Source organism: Channa argus, chromosome 18 (assembly GCF_033026475.1).
Source record: "Channa argus isolate prfri chromosome 18, Channa argus male v1.0, whole genome shotgun sequence".
NCBI lineage: Eukaryota > Metazoa > Chordata > Actinopteri > Anabantiformes > Channidae > Channa > Channa argus.
In genome coordinates, this window is record NC_090214.1 from 19,176,698 (window position 1) to 19,200,319 (window position 23,622).

The 23,622-nt window shown below is 38.9% G+C and overlaps 1 protein-coding gene across 8 annotated transcripts in view; it reads right to left on the reverse strand.

Annotated features, from left to right (window-relative positions):
• Positions 1–23,622, reverse strand: part of LOC137103731 (transcription factor 4-like) — a 198,727-nt gene that overhangs the window by 133,418 nt on the left and 41,687 nt on the right. For all 8 annotated transcript variants that reach the window (XM_067484341.1, XM_067484337.1, XM_067484338.1 and 5 more), the window contains 2 exons: positions 10,391–10,446; positions 9,806–9,881 (listed from right to left, as the gene is read on the reverse strand). In XM_067484341.1, the coding sequence (XP_067340442.1) occupies positions 9,806–9,881; positions 10,391–10,446 (132 nt within the window). The remainder of the gene's footprint in view (positions 1–9,805; positions 9,882–10,390; positions 10,447–23,622) is intronic.

A 23,622-nucleotide genomic window follows, 5' to 3' on the forward strand; every position in this document is an offset into this window, starting at 1 on the left:
CATTTTTCTCCCGATAGTGATATTTGTTCTGCCACCTCTGATCCCAATTCCAAAACTGGGCTTATTTAGCCCATATTATTTTGTTGTAGCCACTTTAGTCGTAGCAGTTTCGGTTTTGATATACCTTTAGCTGTAATAAACTTCATCATTTATTTCAGAACAAATACGTTACAATGAAATCTGCAGTTTGTAAACACTTAGGATCAAGTATTACTAGTAAACTGGTGTTGATAAATTCAAACTCAAGTTGTACAACCGTTTGCTTTCTTTGAGAAAACAGAAAACCCATTCGCAACTGAAGTACTGCTAAGTTCTGGTACAGTACAGGCAACCAGCTGATCACACTTACTGTTGCCCACAAGTTGTGGATGTACAATATGGCTGCCAGAAGTTGTGTTACGTCACCTAAAAATCCCGTCTTGCAGTCTATGTTTGTCCTTACCTGTCTGTTTTGTTGTTCTTTCCATCTCTTGCTCTCTATTGTCTAAAAGGGGTAACAATGAAGACTTACCAAATCCCTCCTTCCAAAAAAGCCACTAACAAACACCCCCCTCACTTGGCTTAATGAATGCCAGGCTTAATTAGAGCACCATGATGTCAGAGGCATTAATTATCAGTTGGCTTCGTTTCAGAAAATGCATACCGTCTCTCTTTCTGTCTTTCTCCCTGTCTGTCTCTCTTAGTTTGCCTCTGTGTCTGTCTTTGTCTTTTTCGCTCTTTTCCAATTTTAAATTGACATTTCCGTCCGTCATGTTTGAGTCAGACCTTTTTTCTTTTAATAAAAGAAAGCAGAAAGAGAAGCAAGTGTGAAATCCTTTGTGATTTACACATATTTATGATGCGATTCTAAATCTAATACATGCTTTGTGACAATGTGACAGCAGCTTGAACAGCCATATCTGAATTCTTGTGACTTTTACTAAGCTCTGGCATGTGTGGTCCGGCTTTCACGATGATGATGGTGCTACCGAGGAAAGATGAAGGACAGCTGATGGAGGACGTAAGTGGAGGCATTCAATGCATATTACAATCCGAGTGTAATGTAATACATGTGTAAATATTCTACGGTATATTACATATTGCTACAAAATAATTAATAAAACAAGGTTGGGATGGTGAATATGTTAAGAGCAACTGCTTATTTATAACGTTGTACCTCACAGTAAAGTAAAGTTTATTTTGGATTAAAAGTATGACAATTTTTTAATTTTTCAAAAACTTGCATTTCAATAACACAACCACAAAATGTTATCTTCATTAAATTCTGCACATTGTGTGAAGTTTTTTTTTTTTTTTCCCGCAGGGAAGGACTAAAGTCAACACAAAACACGATCATGTTAATAATTGTTTTTAGTATTATAACAAAGGCTACTCTCATGCTCTCATCGCCTACTCACGCTAATCTGTAATTGCATTGTCATGTCATTGTCCTCTGTTGTATTTGTTTGTTGACTGTTTTGGACATTGGCCTAGAAAGTTTTGAAATAAAATATAATATATATCCAAAATATAATAATATTATAAAATATAATAATATCAGGATAATAAATCTTTATAAATAAGGTCAGTGAACTTTGGGAGAAGATTTGTTATGCACTTTTGGGATGGACACCTGGGATAAAGACAGCAAAAAAGACACTTTCAGTGTGTATATACTGAAGGAAACAAAAAGATAATTTCTTAATTTCCTTTGTTTAATTCTGATGTTTTAGAAAGTTTTGAATCATTTATATTTATTGTAAATTGATAAGAAAAAATACTTTCAGTGTAGGGCAGAGCAAAGCACATTGATTCTGATTCTCATGCCAGCGCTAGCTCAAATTGTGTATTGTAGCTTTAAATGACGTACTGTGTCGTTGAAAGAGAGACAGAGAAATCAGCAAAGGAAAAGCAAAGAGATGTTTGTTACAACTCTCACAAAATATATGATTTATTCTCCCAAATTAAATCATTAGAAGCAACTTGAAAATGTGTGAAGTTACCCTTTAAGGGTAAAAACTTTAAATTAGAGTTTGATAAATTGTAAACAAAGGCACTGGTGAACGTAACCACAAGACGTATTTGTTGTACTTTTCATTATACATTCAAACCACAACATCATTAGCGACGGTGGCCATTGATGTTGTATGATAAGCCCTGGCTCTCAGTCTGGCTTCCTAAAAGTGTTGGATGAGACTAAAGTCCGTCAAGTCCTCCCACACCAAACTAGGACTTGACTTTGTGCCCAGTGGCATTATCATGATGAAACAGAGAAAAGACCTTCCTCTCAACTGCTGCCACCATTGAGCAAAATATTTTCTAAAATATCAGTGTGTGGTAGGATTAACTGCCCAAAACCATAAAAAAACAACCCTACACCAACAAACTCGTTATGAACACATTGTTATCGGCTATAAAAACAGTGGAACTTTCCTTTAAGGTTTGCAGCGTGAATGTAGCCTCTATCTCTCCCTCTCAGATGATAAAATACAGATTATCTTTGGCCTCTGGGAGCTACCGTTATAACTGAAGAGCTCTCTCCCTTTCTCTTCCTCTCACAATAAACATACTGTTTCATGCTGCACATCTCTATCTCTCTCCCTCACCTCTTACTCACAAACAAGCACTCTCCCTCTGCCATCCAAACACACACACACACACACACACACACACACACACACACACACTGTAGCGTGGCTGGCCAGATGGGACTCTTCCACATGACCAAGCCGATCAATCAACACTGAAGGGCCCAGGTGCTACTACGCACCATTTCACAGTCTGTCACACACACACACACACACACACACACACACACACACACACACACACATAGCAGAAGAGACATGCAGAGTTAGAAAGATAACGGGCACACACAGAGGCAGGAATACACACACACACACACACACACACACAGTGTAACATCAATGACCTGAGTTTGGTCTCTAGAGGCCTCATCTGGCTGGATGGCAGAAGATGGAGAAGACAGACAGATGGATGGATGGATAGAAGGACAGCTAGACAAATAGATACAGATTCACAGAATGAAAATCTATTGTTGTCATTTCTATCCACGTTAGGTTTAGGGATGGATTATGGTTTAGGTTATAATTACTTAGGGGAAGCTTCATCTACTGGTTACACATTGTCACAGTATGGCTGTAAGTTTATGAAACAAGTACTTTGAGAGTAAACTCAACATTTCTGGGGTTTTAGCTGTTGGTCCATCGCTATCATGCCATTGAGTGTCAAGTTGTCAGTCGCTGTCTCCAGTTTTCAACAATTATTCTACCCAAATGTTCCACTCGTGCCATTCGTCCAATATGAAAATAACAGCTTGATGGAGGCTGTGATTCAGTTGTGGTGATGTTGTGGTCGGGTCATTTTCTATGTTAGGTACAGTCGTCTCTCCTACACATGCACAAAGTTGTCTGTTGTCTTTGGCAGTACATTGAGGTTTGTAGACTTGTTAACGTCAGTTTGCTTTATTACTCTTCTTAAACTCTAAATATTCCCTTAAAACAAACCATAGGGCATTAATCACAAAAGCCTCCAGGATATTTCTCGGTCCCTGTTGCTTCCCAGTGAAACACTCCTTTCAGAGGGTACATTTCACATTTCCACCCTTCGCCCTCTTGCCTTGACAAGACCTATTATTACTATGTCAGTTCTAATTACACAGACAATTTACATGTGATACACGGCCTATTCAAAACAATAATATACTAAATACGCTGCAGTAGCTCATAATGTGCATCCATGTTAATACAGTGGAGCACTAATAAATGCCTGACATCTATTCACAGGGCTCTTAGAATGAGATCATCACTGTTCAGTGATGATCAGCAGAGACAACTGAAACAAAATCACTGGAATCATGTGACCTAACGGGGGCCGCATGGGTAATCGTTGTTACATTGACACCCCATCTTTGAATTCAGCAATTTTATTAGAACTTTTGGTTATTAATATGATGTGTCCTTTATCAAATATGTTTTTCTACCGACTGGCTGGTTTATTTATTTTAGCTATTATGAAGTGGGTATCTTCGGGTTTAGGACTGGTCAGTGGTTAGTTACAGGGGAACCCTATATCCTCATTTAATTTGTGCCTCTGCAAACATGTCTCTTCCTTCTATTCATCCTGTGGTGATGTCCTCTTCTCCCGTTACCCCCTCTCCTCTTCTCTCCATTTAAACATTCTGAGCACAAAGGCCCAGACCCAGTAGGGACAGACAGGGGGATGACCTTGGCACCCCACACAGCTGAGGTGAGGGACTCCTGGGGTAGAGAGGGAGACAGGAGGACCTCGTCTCCATGGAGGAAAGACTGGATGAGGGAAGTGGAGGGTAATACAGAGACGAAGGGTAATAGACAAAAATCAGATAGAGGACAAGAAATGACACAACAGGGGGGAGGAAGTGATGGAGGAAACTAACAAGAGGATATAATATAGGAGGACTGGCAAAACAGAAAAAAAGGGGAAAAAGAGGAGCTACAATGGAGAGACAGACGGTTGAAGAAACAGAAAGGGAAAGGGAGAGAGAGACAGATATGTATTTCTATATAAAGTGTCCAGATGTGACCTCCTCAGAGGGGGTCCGGCCTCGTGGCTCAACACTCATTAATAAGGTCACACAGAGGTGAGACAGACGGCTGACTCACTGCATTTCAACAAAAACAACAAGAGGAGGAGGAGAAGGAAGAGGATGAAAGAGCCAAGTTCATCAGGTTTATGCCAGATTTTGTTTTACTGTTTATTTGCTGTTCTTACAATAACCCAGCTTTTCACACAACATCTCAGCAACCCTCACTTGAACATAATAAGGAAACCAGCCCAGTTATTTGTTGGCATATACCTCTTACTGTTATGCGGTTTGAATGCACTTGGTGTAGGTCAATTTGGACATAAATGTAACGTATTGCAATGTAATATAAAACAATATATTAATACAATGTATAATAACAATGTTTTTATGGGGGGAGCGTGGTGATGAAGAGGTTAGAGCAGCTGCCTCACAGCTCCAGTTACGGGAGCAAAGGTTCAAATCTACCTGTGGGTTTCCTCCAGATACTCCGATTTCCTCCCACAGTCCGAAGACCTGCACGGTTGGTTAACTGGTGATGCCAAATTGCCTGTAGGTGTTAATGTGAGTGTAAATGGTTGTCTGTGTGTGTCTCTCTGCGTTGGCCCTGAGAGTGGACACTGGAGATTGACTAATTATTGCTAATTTTATTTTTTATTTTTTTTGTACTTTGGGGACCTCATAGCCATTTCATCTAGCGCTATCATAACATCACGATTTCAGTTGGTCGAAATGGATTCTCCTAGCTACACAACTACCAAAGCAATGACGTATTAGCCGTATTTTGTGTTTATGCTGAACATACTACGCTGAACAAATACAGGAGCCACAGGAACGGAAACTGCTGTTATTTAACATATCTTACCATGCAGGACTCTTTTCTTTCTACAGTTTCTTGAGCAGAACCAACAAAGTTAGAGTTAGGAGCTTACAGCTTCTGCTTCTGGTGTATGGTTTTGTATATATTTGATAAATTATTATTTTAAATCATCACGATCCTTTTATCGCAGACACACAATTCCAGCGTGTATTAGCTGCTGGAAGAGGTTGTTAATGGTGACTCACAGACTAGGAAGCTCCAGATTCCTGCATTCGCTGAGACAGCAAGATGTGCGTGGAGAGCTACACGGAGCACAGTGCATGGGTGAGGTGGAGAGTGGGGACTGGTTTGTCCTTGACTCTCTTGCTAAAGATAGTTTGAGTTCTAGAACCTGCACATCTTAGCTTTAATATGCTGACAACCTGGCTGCTCCACCTAAAATTTGAAACAACAATTGGCAAAAAAAAAAAAAAAAATCTATTTTTTTTGGTAAACGTCTCCTTTTCCTAAGCAGATCAGGTTAAATTCGAAAATAAAAGCCACAGAAGCTGGTGCGAGGAAGCCGCTGTGCATCAAAAGTCAGACTGAAGCCACACGAGAACATTTGTTTCGAACAGAAGAGAATCTGCTTACAGGCTGAAAGCATTGAGCCTCTCATTTACTATGTAGGTGACAGTTACAGTTTGGAGAAGGGGGGCTGTCAGGGTGCTGCACCTGCTCTGCAAAGCAACTACACACAAGTATTTACACACACATACTAATGTGAAACCTCATATAGAACATTTACACATTGCGCACATGAAAGTACAAACACAGTTTAGGTTCAATTAAAATATTATGGTCTTCTTAGACTCTAGGTGTATGTTTGATTATTTCTTAACTTAGACTCGAGGTGCAAATGTTCAATTAAACATGTCACAAATTGCCAAGCATACTTTGGTGGCTTTCTTCTGAAGATTATCTCTGTACTGTTTGATATGATTCTTGCATCGGTGGTAGTAGAGTGGTGTTAGTCTGATGTGGGCACAGGTGTGGTGGTGCTGCTGGAGCACAGAGGCTTCAGGCTTCACCCCCTTTTTTTTCCCCAAGTGAGGACAAAGATTTACATAATCCGGTTGTAATTCATTTATATTTTTGAAATCGCTGAAAGGTCCAGTCATCAATAAAGTGTGTATTGTGCAGCAAAAGTTATACAGACGTGTGCAAAACTGAGTTGAATGATTCACAACGTGAAACTCACACATGGAATATCGCATGTGAAAAACATTCCACCTTAAAAGTTGCAGGTAGCCTCTCAGCAGCTGTGTTTTCAAAGAGCAAGATAGTAGATGAAATCTTTCATTTGGCTTAAGCTCGGGAAGCACCTGAAGATGAGCAAAGACTGGACGGTTCACACTTAAAGACTGTTTCCACCAACTTTCACAGATTTCTAGTCTCGGACAGTCTGGGAGCAGCACACACCTGACCACTGAGTAAACAGGTCAGGAACAACTGGACATTCTGTAGATAGACACAGCCCCAAATCCTGCAGGAGCAGGAAATTCTCACATGTTCTTGTACCAAATCAAACATGGCGTCAACTAAGTACTAAGGAGAGGATAATACAGACTACAGAGCCAGAGGAAAATGAGGATAATGTAATAAAATACACACTACATTCAGTGCATACAACAAAGAAACAGGCACCACAAATGACTTACACGGGCATGACTTACACACACACACACACACACACACACAGCTACCACGTACAATCACACATTATATCATACAATCAGATACTGACATAGTAACCTCCTAGCATGCAAACACATAAGAAGCTGGCATGCAGGAAATTCACACACACACACACACACACACACACACAATAATCATTAAGACTCAGAAACAAAGATACACGGAAACAACACACACATGTATCATAGACACAAATATAGATAAACATGTGAGTGCCCAGTTTTACACTTACATATATAGTTTACACACACACACACACACACACACTGTGATTGGTAGATCACTGTGAGCTTTTAGTCTGTGTGTGTGTGTGTGTGTGTGTGTGTGTGTGTGTGCGTGTGCACGTGCGTGTGTGTGCCGGCAGATTAATCTAGTGAGGTCACTGAGATGACACTAATCCCTTCGCTGATTATCTAGAGCATAACATCACTCTAATCTGATGGTGGTGGGGGGGGTTAAGAAAGAGACAAGGTTAGAGTGGCGGAGAGAGAGGCTGCTTTCACACACTGTGCTGTTTCTTTCTCCTTTAAGCTCATTTTGGGTGAGAGTCGAGCCTCAAACCAGCGAATAATCAGAACTCACTACAACCATTTACCACAAACGAGAACTGTTTTTATAGTAGCACGTGACTTTATCATCCAAAACTGAGACATTTGATGCACCTGAAGAAACAAGGCAACACAAACTATCACACAAGAATTTAGCTGCTGCTGAGCAAACACCTAACAACAAAATATTGTGGAACTCAGCAGCTTGGGAAGGAAACACACAGGGTCTGCGTCTGCACACTCACTCATTCATGTGTTGTTGGTGTGAGGTGTTCGGGAACCATACAGAGGTTGCATTTTTGGGAGTGTTGAAGCTTTCAAATGATCTGCAATAACCACAGAGTCACCGGTTAACCTGACTTGCGTGTCTTTGTACTGTGGGAGGAAACCAACGCAAGCACAGGAAGAACATAGAAGCTACAATCCGAAAGGCTGCAGCCAGGGACGCATTGGTATGTTGGTGTGGAAACCTAACTAAGAAGCATTAAGGTGTAATAATTCAAACATAGTGGTTCATATGTGAAGATTTTGCTTATATTCTATTACAAAGACGTCCACCTCACAGTACATTGTCCTGTATTCTGATTAACAATCATCAAGCAATTACACTGCAAAAACCTAAAAACACCTTCATAACTAGCAACAGTATCTATACAGTTTATGGTGAGTGGTGATCAAATTAATTTACAAAGACATAGAAATGCAAATCAGTACATTAATGAAATAACTTAAAACTAAGTAGCTAGAAGTAGATTTAAGAAATGTGCAAAGAAGCGTGCCAGGCTCACTCGCAACACACCGTCACTGAAGAGCAGATATTGATACTCAAATCACATTTTCAGAACATGGGGGAAAAAATAGAGAAGCATCATACACACTGTAAAAGATCAGATTTAACCAGGTCGGAGCAGTAAAAGGTAGAAGGGGATGTTTTCTGTAACACTGTTGGCAAGGGTGGGACTGTGTGTGTGTGTGTGTGTGTGTGTGTGTGTGTTTCATATCTATATCCCTGGCTGTCTCTGTCTCTTAGTGTTATCATTATCAAACTAAATTGCAGCTCCCTTGTGCCAGATGAAGAATACAATATTTCCATTTCTGGACTCTGCATTGTCGCTTCTCTCCTCTGCCTCTGCAGCTCCATACCATAATCACAACTCTGTCAAAACATTTCGCACATACAATGGATCGTTCAAACAAAAGGACACACAACTGACATTTTGCAAAACGCTCACTGTATATGTGCATATTTTCATTTTGCATGGACAACAAACTAGAGATATTTAAGAATTCCCGTAATTGATATCATTGTTTACTTCTCATGATTTCAAAGATTAGCTTTACATAGTCACAATCTATAAACATGTGCGCATAGAATTCACTCTTTTTTATGTGACTCATCTTCTTCTGAAAACCTCCAAGGTGCATCAAAGGTTGGATGCACGTTCGAAACGCCTGAATTTGTTTGCTCATATGTCCATGTCACATAGTGTATACAAATACAGGAAAATTGCTCATGATAATAGTATTTTGTCTCATTTAAATACATGCTTCTAAAGTATAGTACAAGCCAACTCAAACGCGTGTTTACCCACTAGAAATACATGAAACATACCCATTTGAACTCTTCGTGGCTTCAAAAGTGAAGGTTAGGATTTGATGTCAAACAAGATGTGTGATGAATTTCAGAGAAAGAAAAGAGAGAGAGAGAGAGACAGAGAGAGCACAGGTAGAATCAGATAGCTGAGAGCTGACATCTTCCATATTTAATGCATCCAGTCAAAGGTAATTAAGTTGTGTGCAGAGTGTGTATATGTATATCTGTCTGCCTGTGTGTGTATGAGAGAGAGGGAGAGAGAGAGAGAGAGAGAGAGAGAGAGAGAGGCAGATTATTTGTGTCAGTGGCCATTTGCTCACAACTGGCACCACATTGGAGAGAGCCAGAGGCAGAGAGCATCATGGGTAAATGAGCACACACTGCCTGGCGTTTTCCACACAGTGGGCTGCGAGAGAACGGCAGAGAGGGAGAGAAATTGCATGCCAGATGACCTGTCTCCTTCAGTGTTCACTAGTATTTCACTAATTCTCTGCACACACACACACACACACACACAGTAAAAAGCAAAGATTTCACTATACCTGTTAGCCTGGAGTTGGCGTATGGAGGTGAGAGGCTGTCATGTGATGCCATGTACTGTGACCCATCTGCATAACTCTGCAGAGAGAGACAGACGTGTTTCAATTAGATTTCCTTATTTTATCTATTTGCCAGTACTGTTGGTTGTGTAGTACCAGCAGTAGATGGTACTGCCAGATGATATGAGTCTCTGGATATTGAAAATCAGTTTCATACTTGTATCCTCCATCATAATATAGCTGCACAGAGCATAGTGAGGGAATGAACGGTTCTGGTATTTGGAAAACACATTGGCTTCTCTCATGTCTGTACACTAATTATGAATTAAATTCTCAGTTTGGGTGGAGGACATTTTGTCAGTGAATGGATCCCCGGCTCCTCCGACCCTTGTGTCAATGTGTTTTTAATATTTTGTGGACAATAACTTCATGGTCCATATTACTTTCTCATCGATTGTGTCAAGTGACAACTGGATCCTTTTAAGGACAGAATTCAATGGCTGAGTCATCAGTTGAAGATGATTAATTGTCTGCTTGACTCAGTACATCCCAAGTGTTTCAGTGCTAGTTGTGTAAACAACATCTTACCTTGGAAGGACGACTTCCACTCGCCCAGGACCCTGCACTCGTCCTTTCCTCCATATCTGTGTGAGAAAGACAGATTCACGTTTAAATGACAGGAAGCGCAACGGGGCAGAACATTTTAAAAATACAAAAAACAAACAAAAAAAAAAACAAAAGAAAAAAAAAAGGAACCTACCCAATAAACCCATCCACGTTTCCAACTACTAAACCTCATGCCATTAAACATTACTTATTATAAAGGCCTTTCAACAGACAGCTAACTCCCGCTGTCATCACATTCAATCCAGGGTGACCAAACAGGAATGAAGTGAAAAGTCGTGGAATAAAGTAGTTTGAGTTGCTAAACCCTATCTGACAAAAATCCCACGTCACCCATCAACAGAGAGAGCGAGGTGGGATGTATGTTGTACAAGACAGGTGGATCAGTCTGTCTAGGTTCACTGAAATGTGTAAATGCAGCTTTAGGGTACAGTACACACACACACACACACACCAAGTCATCTCATGCATTGTGATGCACAAATCTCTATTCAATAGGCTCTTCATTGTGTCCGTGTGTGTATAGTGAGCAGCTTATAGTCACTGTCGAGTCATTTGGAATGTCAGCTTATCGGTGTGTGTCTGTGTGTGTGTTTGAAACAGAAACAGAAACAAACTGGTTTCCTTTCCAAAAAATCCTTTTTTCCAAGCACAAGTCGCTATCTTATTAAAAGTGCCTTTGGGCTACCTATTCATAGATGAGAACAGAACAGAATAGAATAGGATTTATGTAGGTTTAGTGAAGATTACACAAAAAGCACTTGATGGTAAATTGGCTTTTGCAAATGTCGGTTTCATTGGAAGTTGAACTGTTATCTGTGTTGGGGCAACAGATATTTGATGGCAAACAGTTTTTGTTTTAAGGAAATAGCTCATGAACACCTGTATTTATGGGCCACACACTTGATCAGAACAAAGTTGATCAGCGAGATTTCGACAACTTACAACATGCACTTGATTGAATGATGTTGGAGAATATCCAGTCATCTGAATTTAGAAAACAACAACAGTATGTATTTAAGGTACATACACCGCACTCTAGATTCCATGGAAATATTTTGAGAATGGGGAACTGGAATTGATTTCTAGAACACATAATCAATCAGATTTCAGGGATGCACATTTGTTTTGTACAGGAAACACACACTGACATTTGAGTTAGCGAAACACACGCGCGCACACACAGATAATGCACCAACTGTAAACATTTAGACAACTTGATCCGATGGATCAAGGCACAGAGTTGTTTTTCATTTTCTAGGAAAAACACTTGATCCCTTTGAATCAAGGAAAAAAAAAAACTTGATCGGTTTTATGGATTTATTTAGGGTATACAGAACCAATCAATTTGATCAGTTTAATTCAGTGACTCAATGAGCACACATTTAAAAAAGACTGATATAGTGAACACCCGCAAGATCAGTTTGAATGGGGAAGATATACAGGATTGACTGGAGTATAGAACAAAAATGAGTATTGCAGTAATGCTTGCTTTTGTCTGTCAACACAATGTTTGGCTATTTAGCAAAAAAAAAAAAGTATTGTTTCAACCACTAAAATCTACCAATTATGATTGTGCTGGTTTATTATGCCAGTGTTTTAATCACAGGGAAAGAGAAAATAGTTACAGGAATTAGAAATACAGGTGGAGAGTTTGATGATTGCTGGTTCAGATCCAGGAGAAGTAGAGGTGTAGATGGGGAGTAAGAGGATGAGGAGGAGAGCAATTAAAGAAAGCTTCCTTCAGTATAGAAAGGCAAGAGGAGGGTAAAGATTGGAAAAAAGGGAGGAGAGGAAAAGAAGGAGGGAAAAATAGAAGTTGATGTGCAGAAGTTGAAAGATGTGGAGGAGGAGGAGAGAAGGAGGCATCCATGTGTCCTGCACCTGATAAGGCCTCCGATTGAGGGCTATAAATTACACCACAGAGAGAGAGAAAGAGAGCTACACACAAGCAGGAAAACACACTCTTAAAAGCACACATACCTCCCTCTTTCTCTCTCTCACACACACACACACACACACACAACAGTGCAGGTTATCTATCATCAGTTAATGAACTTAGACTGACAGACAGCTCCATGTCTCTCACACTGATCCTATTAAGACCTGCCTGACACAAAACAGACTCCTATTAATACAGTTAGCCTATGTGTGTGTGTGTGTGTGTGTGTGCGTGTGCACGTGTGTGTGATGGCCAGTCAAGCTTGACTATGACTAACCAAAAATGGTAAATTTCTTGCGGTGCATGTACGGCCCAAGTCACAGTAAAGGTTTTTTTCCGATGATTTTCGCTCAGCACACTATAATTAAAACAAAGCAAAACATTTCAGTGCTGATTATCAACTTCAGGAGTGTTTAACGTCTCCACATCCATGTGGATAAAGTAGGAGAAGACTTATTCTAAAAATACAGCCAAGGATGCTAAGAGTTCAGAACCTGAGTAAACCTGAGTGGTTCAAATACCAAGTGCTACAAAATCATGAGGTAGGGAAGCTATTAAAAACCAATTACCTACCTACTTATTCAATGTTCTTTGGTCACCTTTACTGTTATGTTTATTTTGCTTGCTCCAAAATAAAGAAAAAGACATAAGATAAAAAATATTGTTGGCTTTTGGTTCTGCTTCATTTTCCAGTTCTCACTGAAAACCTAACCAAGATGTGTAACAATGAGGTTAAATCAGTTAACGGTTTCTAAATGGAAACCCACACAGGCAAACTCCAAATGCCAAGACCCTATTTGTCCAGGGTAGGTACCAGATCGGCTCACGCTCCGGCACTTAGCGACGATGTCATACGTAACGCATGAACAGCTGAATTGCAAATTGCGTAAAAATTTGCTGAAAAGGTATTTGTCTGATGATTGGCTGACTTTTTTTTCAGGGGGTTGGTTTTTTAAGAGATAATGTATGTAGTGTAATGGATATAGTATATCTAATAAAATGGAGGCTTAAAAAATAAACAATTTAATGTGCATTTTTAAACATGATTGAAGATTATAGTTTAATAAACAAGCATTGTCTGCCTATATAAAAGGAACTATGCTAATACTGCTAGCCTTTGGAAATTGAAAGTTTAACAGGTATTTTATGGACTGAGAAGTTGGAGTGAAAGTATTATTTTAAGTATGAAAATACAGAACTTACAGAACTTCTCCTTTTTAAAATATTTCTTTTAATAATTAAAAAAAAAAAAGTTCTTTCAGTTCTCTTTCTGTATGCAAACAATCAATGAAAATCCCACGGAAACCGATTAGCCAATCATTATGTGTAATGTCATCAGTTAGCGCCGGACCCCAAGTCTGGCAGGCTGAGTGGATCTTGTATCTACACCAGCTAAGAAAAACATTCAAAGAAACACATCATTCAGAAATCCATCAAAATGAGCTTTAACTTTTACCAGTAACAAACACCAATCTGAAGTGTGTTGACCCCTTAAGAGCTTTACACACACACACATACACGTACACACACACGATGATGATGATGGCAACAAACGCTCTCTGATGGACAGAAATGAGGACAGTGGTCATGCTATGACAACATGAAGCATGTATGTGTGTGCACCTGTGTGAGCTCTGTAGCCCCTCTGTTATCAGCCCTGTAATTACCTGTAGCCCTGCTCCATTTCCCCAACATACACAATAAATGGTAAGCAAAGAGACAACTACCTGTCATCAGATCTTTCTGTTGCATTTTACATACAGGTATTGAAACTAAAACATAAAATGATTTAAGTTTGACATACACTTTATTTAAAGATTCAGTAGTTAAATCACGACTGCGGAGAAGTAAAAAAAAAACTGCGCGTAACACTAGTGGTTTCCTGATCGTCATATAATGTGAGGATACTCTTAAAACATATCATCAGCCAAAATGTGCTGTGTAATCAAACAGATTTACATTCTCCCAAGTGGCAACTTTTCAGAGACTATATCCATGTTACCAAATGCAGCCGTAATGAGCTGTAAAAGCTATGAGGACAACATTTATTGGAAGTGACTTGAAGTGACTACGAGTTCGACACTTCAAAATTAAAATCACTTGTTCAACTTGTACCGTTGCTTTGGAAGGAGCGAACTCCATCATGGTTGAATGTTAAAGTCAAAGTGGTTTAAAGATGCAGTTTTTCTAATGGTCACTGGTCTAATGGACACTTCTCAATTGATGTTGCACATTGGACAACATGATGTTGAAGAATGTCTAATCTACAATTTCACTTCCAACTTCAACTTTTATAGTAATTCTCCACGTCCACTTCCACCTAATTTCAACTAACTTAATATCTTTAGCTTTAGCTATTCCTGCCATCAGAAGACATTTTAGCAGCTCAGACAACTCAACACAATGAGACACTGAAATTATAAAAAGAATAATTAAATAAAGTGCAATACTTAAGCATAAGCAATGCATTTTTTTTTCTCTTGGCCATGAACAATGAAGGGAGGCTTACAGGGCTGCATCATTAACAGTGATGGAGCCCACACAAAACTGTAGGTGACTTTGCAGAGACTACAGCTATATTTGTAAATCATTTACAGCATAGGGGGGGGGAAAACTGTGATACCAGTTATGAAAAAAACATAGTCATAGCTGAGTTAAAAAGAAGGCCACCTACAGCAGCTCAAATTGCATCGATCATATATCCAAAGAAAACCGGCACCACATTCCTCTTCCCACTGCTTGATTAACGGGGGATTCACGGGAAAGATGGACATTGAGACACAAAGAAAAGCTTTCATATAAAAATACACAGAAATTATTAAACCAGTGTCCCCCAATTAGCATAAACATATGTATAACTAATATGAGGTAAATAGTTATAAGAGGAAATGAAAGGGGGAGTAGAAAACAAGATTAAACCTCAGTTCCCTTTAACGCATCCACATTTCCCTCCTTCTTTCCTTTCAATTGCATCGTAGTGCCTCCTCTTCAAGATGTGAGGAGAGAGGAAAGGAGGAAATATGTTTTTTAGGAAAATTCTTTCTCTGAAGCGACGTCCGTTTCTGATGACAGTTGCACAGCTGGAACAGCTGTCAGTCAGCTTTGTTGTGTAAACCTACAAATATATGCAGGGTGATAAAATATTCAGTATCTAGTCTGTGCTGTGATCGGTCGAACGCCAGTGCAAATGTACTTTGCCACTCAGAGGCTAAATGCATTATAAACCATTATTTATAGCAGTAGCGTTTTTTTTTTATCTTCATCTTTATTATTTTCATCTGCACTACTGAAATTATTGCAGTAAATTATGCAGAAAGCCAGGTTGTGATTAAAGAGATTTATCGAAATGATTTCGGTCATCTAACAAAGAGGTGAAGAGGCACGAGATAAGAGGAAAAGATCCAAAACAAGGACATGATAACAAAAGTAATGACATGAGAAAAGAAACAAGAGAAGATGAAATGAGGAAACAAGCAGAGGATCAAGGCCGGGGGGGGGGGGGGGGGGGGGATTCCAAGAGAAGTTCAACACAATGAGGACACAAGGTAAAGAGAAATTATAAGGAAATGACAGAAAAGCAGGGAAAAAAGAAAGTTGTAGAAAGAAACAAAGTGATTTTTAAATAAGACAAAGGATGAAATAAGAGATGACACAGAGGACAACAGATTCGTTCACTCATTTTATATAATGCAAAGAGGAGCTTGTTGTACTTTCACTGAACTACATGTTAATATCCTGGGTGATCACACACACACACACACACACACACCGCACACTAAGATGAGACAGTAATAATTAAGGGTCAGATTATGACTCTGTACCTTCTCCTTTAAAGCGGCTTAAACTGTCTAACACCACCAATCCTACTTTGTCTGTCTGTGTGTGTGTATGTGTGTGTCTGTCTCTGTGTGTGTGTGTGTGTGTGTGCGCATGTGCTGGACATGCAGAGACAACATTCAGGAAGTTTATCATGTCCTGTTTCTTTCCCTAGCTTCATTTGATTCCTTGTCTCCTTGTTTCTCTCCCTCTGTTTTGATTTATTCCTTCTTGTATTTTACCCACTTTCATTCATTTCCTAGATCTCATTCATCCTCTTGTCTTTTCCTTCTGTTGTTCCTTTAGTCTCCAGTACTCCACTTCTTTCCTCCTTCATTTCCGCTTGACTTACTCTTTCTGCTCTTCACCTTCTAATTTTTTCTCTTTTTCCAACTTCTTCTTCCTTAAACATTTCCACTCCTGAGTCTTTCCTTCTCTTTCTATCGTTCCCTTCATCCTCCAGAGTATATTGCTAAGAAATCAAGGAAATCACGAACACAGAGTTGCTAGTTTAAATCCACGGCTGATGAAGTCTTCTGTCCTCTCTCTGAACTTGCCTGAAGGGGCCTCTGACCAAGGCAAGACACCAGACGGCAGGTCCTTCTGCACCACATCCTCCCGTTACACAAAGCTTGAAAAACAAAAAACTATCATCTCCGTGGTTACAGAGCTCTGATCAAGAGGACAGTTGGAGACCACCGCATGTTACCATAGTAACAAGGAGACAGTAATGACCATCATCAAAAGCACGTATCTGATATAGGAATAGAGGACAGAACTCCATCCATTTATGGTTAATCCAGACTGATTGTTATAAATTAGCTTAGCTAGTTACTTTTAACTTATATAGATCTTAAAATGCTCAACTTAAATGTCCTGACCTGCCCACAATTTGTTTTATCAACAAATCAAAGAATCTGAAAGTCGATTCTTACAAGCTACAACTTGGTTATACCTTCCAACAGTTGCTGTGATCCTTGGCTTTTTACTTCACAAGTTGTGAACAAAGGTTGATGTGAGCCAAATATTGTGGAATTAATAGGTGTTGTATTATTTGGGACCCCCCCCCAAAAAAAAAAAGTTTATTAAACTCACTCCAACTCGGGATTTTATTTGTGCATGTGCATGTGTCAAATTCAGCGTGTCTCCTATTGTCGTCAAAACCTTCCGGTCTTTGAAAGAAAGACCCAAGACATGGTCTTTATTCATAGCAAAATGCCTACGAAACTCTAACAGTCCCACTACACTAAATCAAGCCAGTGTCCTGAACAGTTCGTATTAAGACCAGATGAAAAAATCCTGCACTAACTAAGGTCTTTGTTGTCAACCCATTCAAACCGCAAGTGTAAGTGCATTCAATTCACACACTGCATAAATATTTTTCACATCCTGTGATTACCTCTGTTTAAGCTATCTTGCCTGGCATGTCCTAATGTTATGGCCTTTAAATGATGGTTATTCTAAATGTTTTGGCATGTTCCTACTAGCAGGTAGCCCAAGAATGCCGATGAAAACATGGTTAGTGAATATTTTGCATCTTTGCATTATCTGAATTGAGCATTTTCATGCCCTTAAATGGTGTCAGTCATCCACCTGTATTTGTTCGGTACAGTAAGTCTCCTACTACTTACTGGTATAGTTATACGCGTGATGTGTGGACAGTTTGTGTTTCAGTATTTTACCTCACTCTACCTTCTCTACATTCTACATTCTAACCATTGAATGAGCCCTAACCATTGAATTTTTCAATTGAATGGTTAATTTCTAAACATAAGCATTTTTTTTTGCACAATAACCAAACCACATAATATTGGATGATAATGACTTACTGAGCCTGCTAGCATGTCAAGGACGCACCTACACTTGCTAATGGCTGTGGTGTTGGTAACAACAGATCACAGTGACAAAATTGAATGACAACTGTTAGGACCAGGGGAAAGTAAGCATTTTGACAAAAAGACAGATCCTGCTTTTTTCTTAATGAAGACCCATCACGTAGTGTAGCAGTGTGTCTCCCTGATCTATTTGTAACAGAATGTAGCAATAGGCAATGAGCAAAACCAGGCTGAGGATTCAGACATTTTGGATAACACACACAGCCCTTGTGTCATGTTTTTTATAGAAATCAACCAGCTTTATCTATTACTTCCTTTATAACTTATTTGCCGTTGAAACTCACTAAAAGAGGAGACAGGAGACAGGACTGAAAGACTGTATTCAAGCACCAGACAGGATATGGTGGAGCATCTAAACCCAGACTCCACTGCTAAGTATTGAACCTCAAAATGCAGTTAGGCACCGTGGTGAATATGCATATCTGGTCATAATTTTGTTTGCTTATCATATGATGAGATTTTCGGTTTATAACTGTCGAATCTAAACAAAATAAAGTACAGCTGCTTGTAAAGACAATTAACATAGGAATATTTGTCAAAGTAGAGGGAGAAAGTAACAATTTTCTATGGGTATCGAAATTTAAAAAATCATTTTGACACTAGTAACGAAAAATGTTCTAACAATATCCCGCCCTAAGTGTAACAATGTGACCTCTCCTGTACTTGTAGAGATGCTGATGGTAGATGTAATCCGCACTGCAATTATGTTTCCTACATTCCTTTTTAGTGAAACTAATTTGTAGCGTAAACCTGTAGGTATGTTTTTCTCAAACTAAACTACTCAGAGCGACTTGGGGGGAAATTTTAAGAGGAAATCAGGGTTCAAGAGGTTAATGACGTGAATCTCATTCAAGTCTCTATCTCGTACACATTCAATTTTAGAGGGTCTGTCAAAAACCTATGTGTGCACACGCACGCACACACAAGTACACAGACCCACACATACAGAGGCCAGTGCTTCCTGTCATTAGGCAGCAGAGTCATTCTATGCAGTTCTATAATTAGAACATCTGGACCCAAGTAAGTTTAGTGAGAGTGCCCTCACTCTCTCACACACACACAGGCATTTCCATAAGGATGCAAACGCGCACACTCACACCAAACATTTGCAAACCATGCAACTGCAGCAACCAACGCGCACAAAAACTGTACATGCTTCAGTCACTCCTGTATTTTTATTTATTCAGTCACTGCTTTTTTTTTTTTCTCTTGCTTTGTTCAAAAAAAGCACATTAAAGTAAGAAAACAAACAACAGCTTGGAGAGCTAATGGCACGCTAAATGAAGAGAGGGAGAGAGAATAGCTCGTGTAGACAGAGAGAAAGAGAAACTGAGGGAGAGAGAGAGAAAAAACACATTAGCAAGTTCAAACATGACTTTTTTTTTTAAAATCAGCCGCTCTGTGTGTGTCTGTGTGTGTGTGTGTGTGTGTGTGTGTGTGTGTGTGTGTGTGTGTTTTAAAGACAGGCAGACTCAGAGCCTACAGATGCCTTTCCAAAAAGAGAGATTAATATTGATAATAAGAAGGCCGGTGCTTTTTGTTAGTTTTTTCTTTTTCTTTTTTTTTTTTTTGTTTTGTTTTGTTTTTTTCTTTTTTTTTCCCATCTCTGTGGTAGAGGAAGAAGAAGCGGTGCAAGCAATTCCTTTGACAAACCCCCTCTTCTCTTCACACAAGCCCATGTGAAGCTGAGCCAACTGTGGCTTAGATCTCTACACACCATCACAACCAGAGGAACAAAAGGAAAGCCGAAAAAAAAAGAGACAAAAAAAAAAAAATCAGTGTGCAAACTGGTCGCAAGAGTTAGTAAAACTTTTATAAAGAGTAAGTGAGAACAATGCAGATGAAGGCACAGAGCAAAAGGCTCGCGGGAAACTATTTGGAAGCACAATTTAAAAAAAAAAAAATGATTTGAAGGCATGATTGTAGAATAACAACTGAAACATTTCATGTTTTTAGAGCTTGACATTGCCAAAACCTTCTAAATCTGTCAATTAGTGTCCAGAAGTCATCGAAAACATTTCATAAAATACTGTGATACTTTTACCACACACACTGAGGACACATTAATTTTTCTTTTATTTTATACAAATAGAAATTCACTAACCGAACTAATTACTAATAAGGCTAATGATGCATAACTTATGTCACAGCCTTCATGTGGAATATACTTTTATCTAAAGGAACAAAAACAAAACCTTACTTTTCATGTTAACACAGTAATAAAACAAGTTACCTCAATGTTCAATATTTACTAGTAATTACTTTATGTACTAGTTATTTAAAGCAGTTACATGTTGAAAAGCCTTGAGAAAATTAGGTTGATTCACACTTAGTGGCATACTACATGTATGAAACTATGACCTTATTTACATCTGCCCTTTCAAGTGTCTTATATAGAAAATGAGAAGCTTTGTACTTTCATTTGTTTAGTGACAACAGTGACAGATCGTGAGAAAATGGGCCCCTGGGTCCTGACAGGGGAAGAACCACCACACATTTTTTTTTTTTGATTGTTTTGAGTCTGTTTGTGGTAACATCCCTTTTTTTTTTTTTTCTTTTTGAAAAGTTGTGTGCCTGCTTTTGCTCCTTTGTCTTTTTCAGTTATTTAAAGTTCTATTTTGGATACTTTATGCCTGTTCTTGGTCATTTTGGGTCATTTTTTAAATAAGATGTCTTCACACCTATTTCAGATGCTTTCAGACTTCATTGATTTAGCATTTTTTGTGGTTTCCAACTGAGCTCTTTCAAAAAAGAAATACACATATCACATTAGAGATTCTGGCCCATGGGCCTCCTAACTGTTTGGGCCCCTGGGCCTGTGCCATAGGTAGGTCCATTCAGTAATCCGTCCATGATAAGTTATCACTGGGATGCCCTCACAGTCTCATTCTCACTCATCCCTCACTCACACACATCGGTCAGTGTTTAAACGGACCGTGGATGCGATTAAAACCACAAAAGGATGTTAGGTCTTCTTTTTTGACACCAGATCTTCAAGTCGCTGTTGACGCTGCTGTTTTCCTTTATTTACTCAGTACTATATAATGTATGTCCCACCCCCAGCAATTCATTTCAATGGAAACACATAACAAATCAGCCTTGGATGCAGATACACATATTTCATATACAGTAGCTCTAATGTCTAATCGAAGACACACAAAGTGTAAATGAAGTTGTATATCCATCTGAAAATTCAAATACGACATGACATTAGCCACACTAGAATCGTGTCCTGAGCATTTTTCTTCAAAGAACATAAATAATACATATATAAGCATTTCCCTGATGCATAACATGATACAAACGTTACATTTTAAGATGTTGTCCAGACTTGTCTCATTGCTCAAAAATATTGCATATTCACCTTAGGCAAACACCTGCATCCTGCTTTGACCTGTTTCACCCTAAACTGACTCAGACAGACAGACAGACAGAGACAGACAGGTGGACAATGAGGCGATGAAACCATCACCATGAGATTCAGACAGTGTTTGGGATGAGTTTTTGTTAAAGTGAATCTCCTGGTAGATTTGTGTTTGACAATTCAATTAAGGCTTCTTTCTCTCTGCGGAGGTTTTTGTGTTTGTTGGCTTTATAAAACTCTATCTCATAGACACCTGCCAGCTTAGAGCTACTGCAAGCAGAGGAACGAGTGAGATTAATCATTCAGAGAGACAGTGAGAGGGGAGCCGAGAGATTTTTGAAACTGGAGGAAGTCCAGTGGGTTGGATGAAGAGAAGCGAAATGGTCTCTCAACAAGTGCAGAGAAGCCTAGAAAGTAAATCAGGAAACAGTTGTGCTGCATTAAACAAGCTCAGAGAATTGTACCTTGACATCTGCTTTTAATTAGCGTGGAAGCTAAAAAACAGCACTCCAACTTGTTTTTTCTCCTTTTTCTCTACCTTTTTCTTTTTTCCGCAGAAGCAAAGTGGCTAATTCCTCCTTCAGTACACAGGCAGGTGGGTCCTTGCTGCTATCTGTCTTCTCGTACTGATTCCAATGCAAAACCAACATCGACAACAAAAATTATTAACTGCTTGCTCCGAATTTATCCCTTCTGTTTCCTCGGTCCATTATATTCCTATAAATGTTTGTGACAAACTTTGCATTTGTCAACTTTTTTATTGAATAATCGAAGGGTGGCCACATGTTTTTACTTTGTAATCAAGGATTACTCATGAGCTTCTACTGGAGTCCCACCCTTTCCATCAGCTACATTTTCATCATTTGCTCACATGTTTCATGTTGTCTCATGTTTTTCCAGCCCAACTGCCAGATAAGGACATCGTTATTGGACAGTTTAGCAAAACTCCACTCAAAGAGCACTGACAATGTTTTTTTTTTTTGTTTTTTTATGTCCATTACAAATTACAAAAGGCTATTCTGGACTGTGTACTGTCACCCAGTCTCACCAGAGAAGAGGGTAGAAATAAGATGTCTGCAATTACAGCAGCTTCTAGTTAAGCTGCATAGACACTTGCACAAACGAGGCCTCGGTTTCTGCTAAATCACGTGATCGATTCATCTTGAGTTTTAAATTATCAATTAGTATCGATAAACGTTAACATTTCTGGGTTTAGTGTGTGAAAAATGCAGATTTTGACAAATACATACATAATATACAAAAGTATTGAGCGAATTTCAATATCTCCTAATAAGATAATTAGTATAAGGCATGTAATAAAGTATAACATACAGGCTTATATAAAAACCCAGATATATAAAAACCAGATAAAAATTAGTTAAGCACTTTATTTCAGTCTTGTTAACCTAAAACTCGTTGTTTTATTCACCCTTTTTATTTGTCCTAGCACTAATAAAATCAAGGTATGACTTATATTTATATAATTTTATAAATATTTTGATTTGAACCAAACCATGAATTATTACACCGCTGCCATCTACCCATCTACTGCCTAACTAAAACAGGATTGTTTAACATACAAGTCAAACTAGGTTTACACTCCATATAGATTCTAGGGAGATATTGTAAAGGTTAAAAATATCTGGGATATCAAACTAAGAAATGTAAGTGGAATGCTGGCTAGAAGGCTTTATACCATAATGTTGGTTAAAACAACGGTATATCAATGGTAAATTTTCTGCATTTTAATAGCAGTTTTCTACCTATTAGCACTCAAAGCGCTTTACACTGCTTCTCATTCACCCATTCACACTTACAATTATATACAACATCACAGCGATGGGGGAGCTGCTATGCAGCTGGCCAACGCTCACCGGGAGCAACTAAGTTGGGGTTCAGCGGTTTTAGGCCACAACAATCACAAAAACATCTGCAGAGTGACTAAATAAGAGTTGTCAAGTTATCTAGTAAGTTAAAATTTGCTAATAAGTGCTAAACACAAAGTACAGTAGAAGCTAATTGGAATGTAATGATCTTTTATGTAGTGAACCAAAGTTTTATTGTATAAATTATTGTTTTGACCTGATGATGGTGCTACTGTAGATGGTGCAGAGAGGTCAGGAGATCACTAGGAAGTTATTACAGTCCCAATGATGGGTGGATGAATGTCTACCAACTT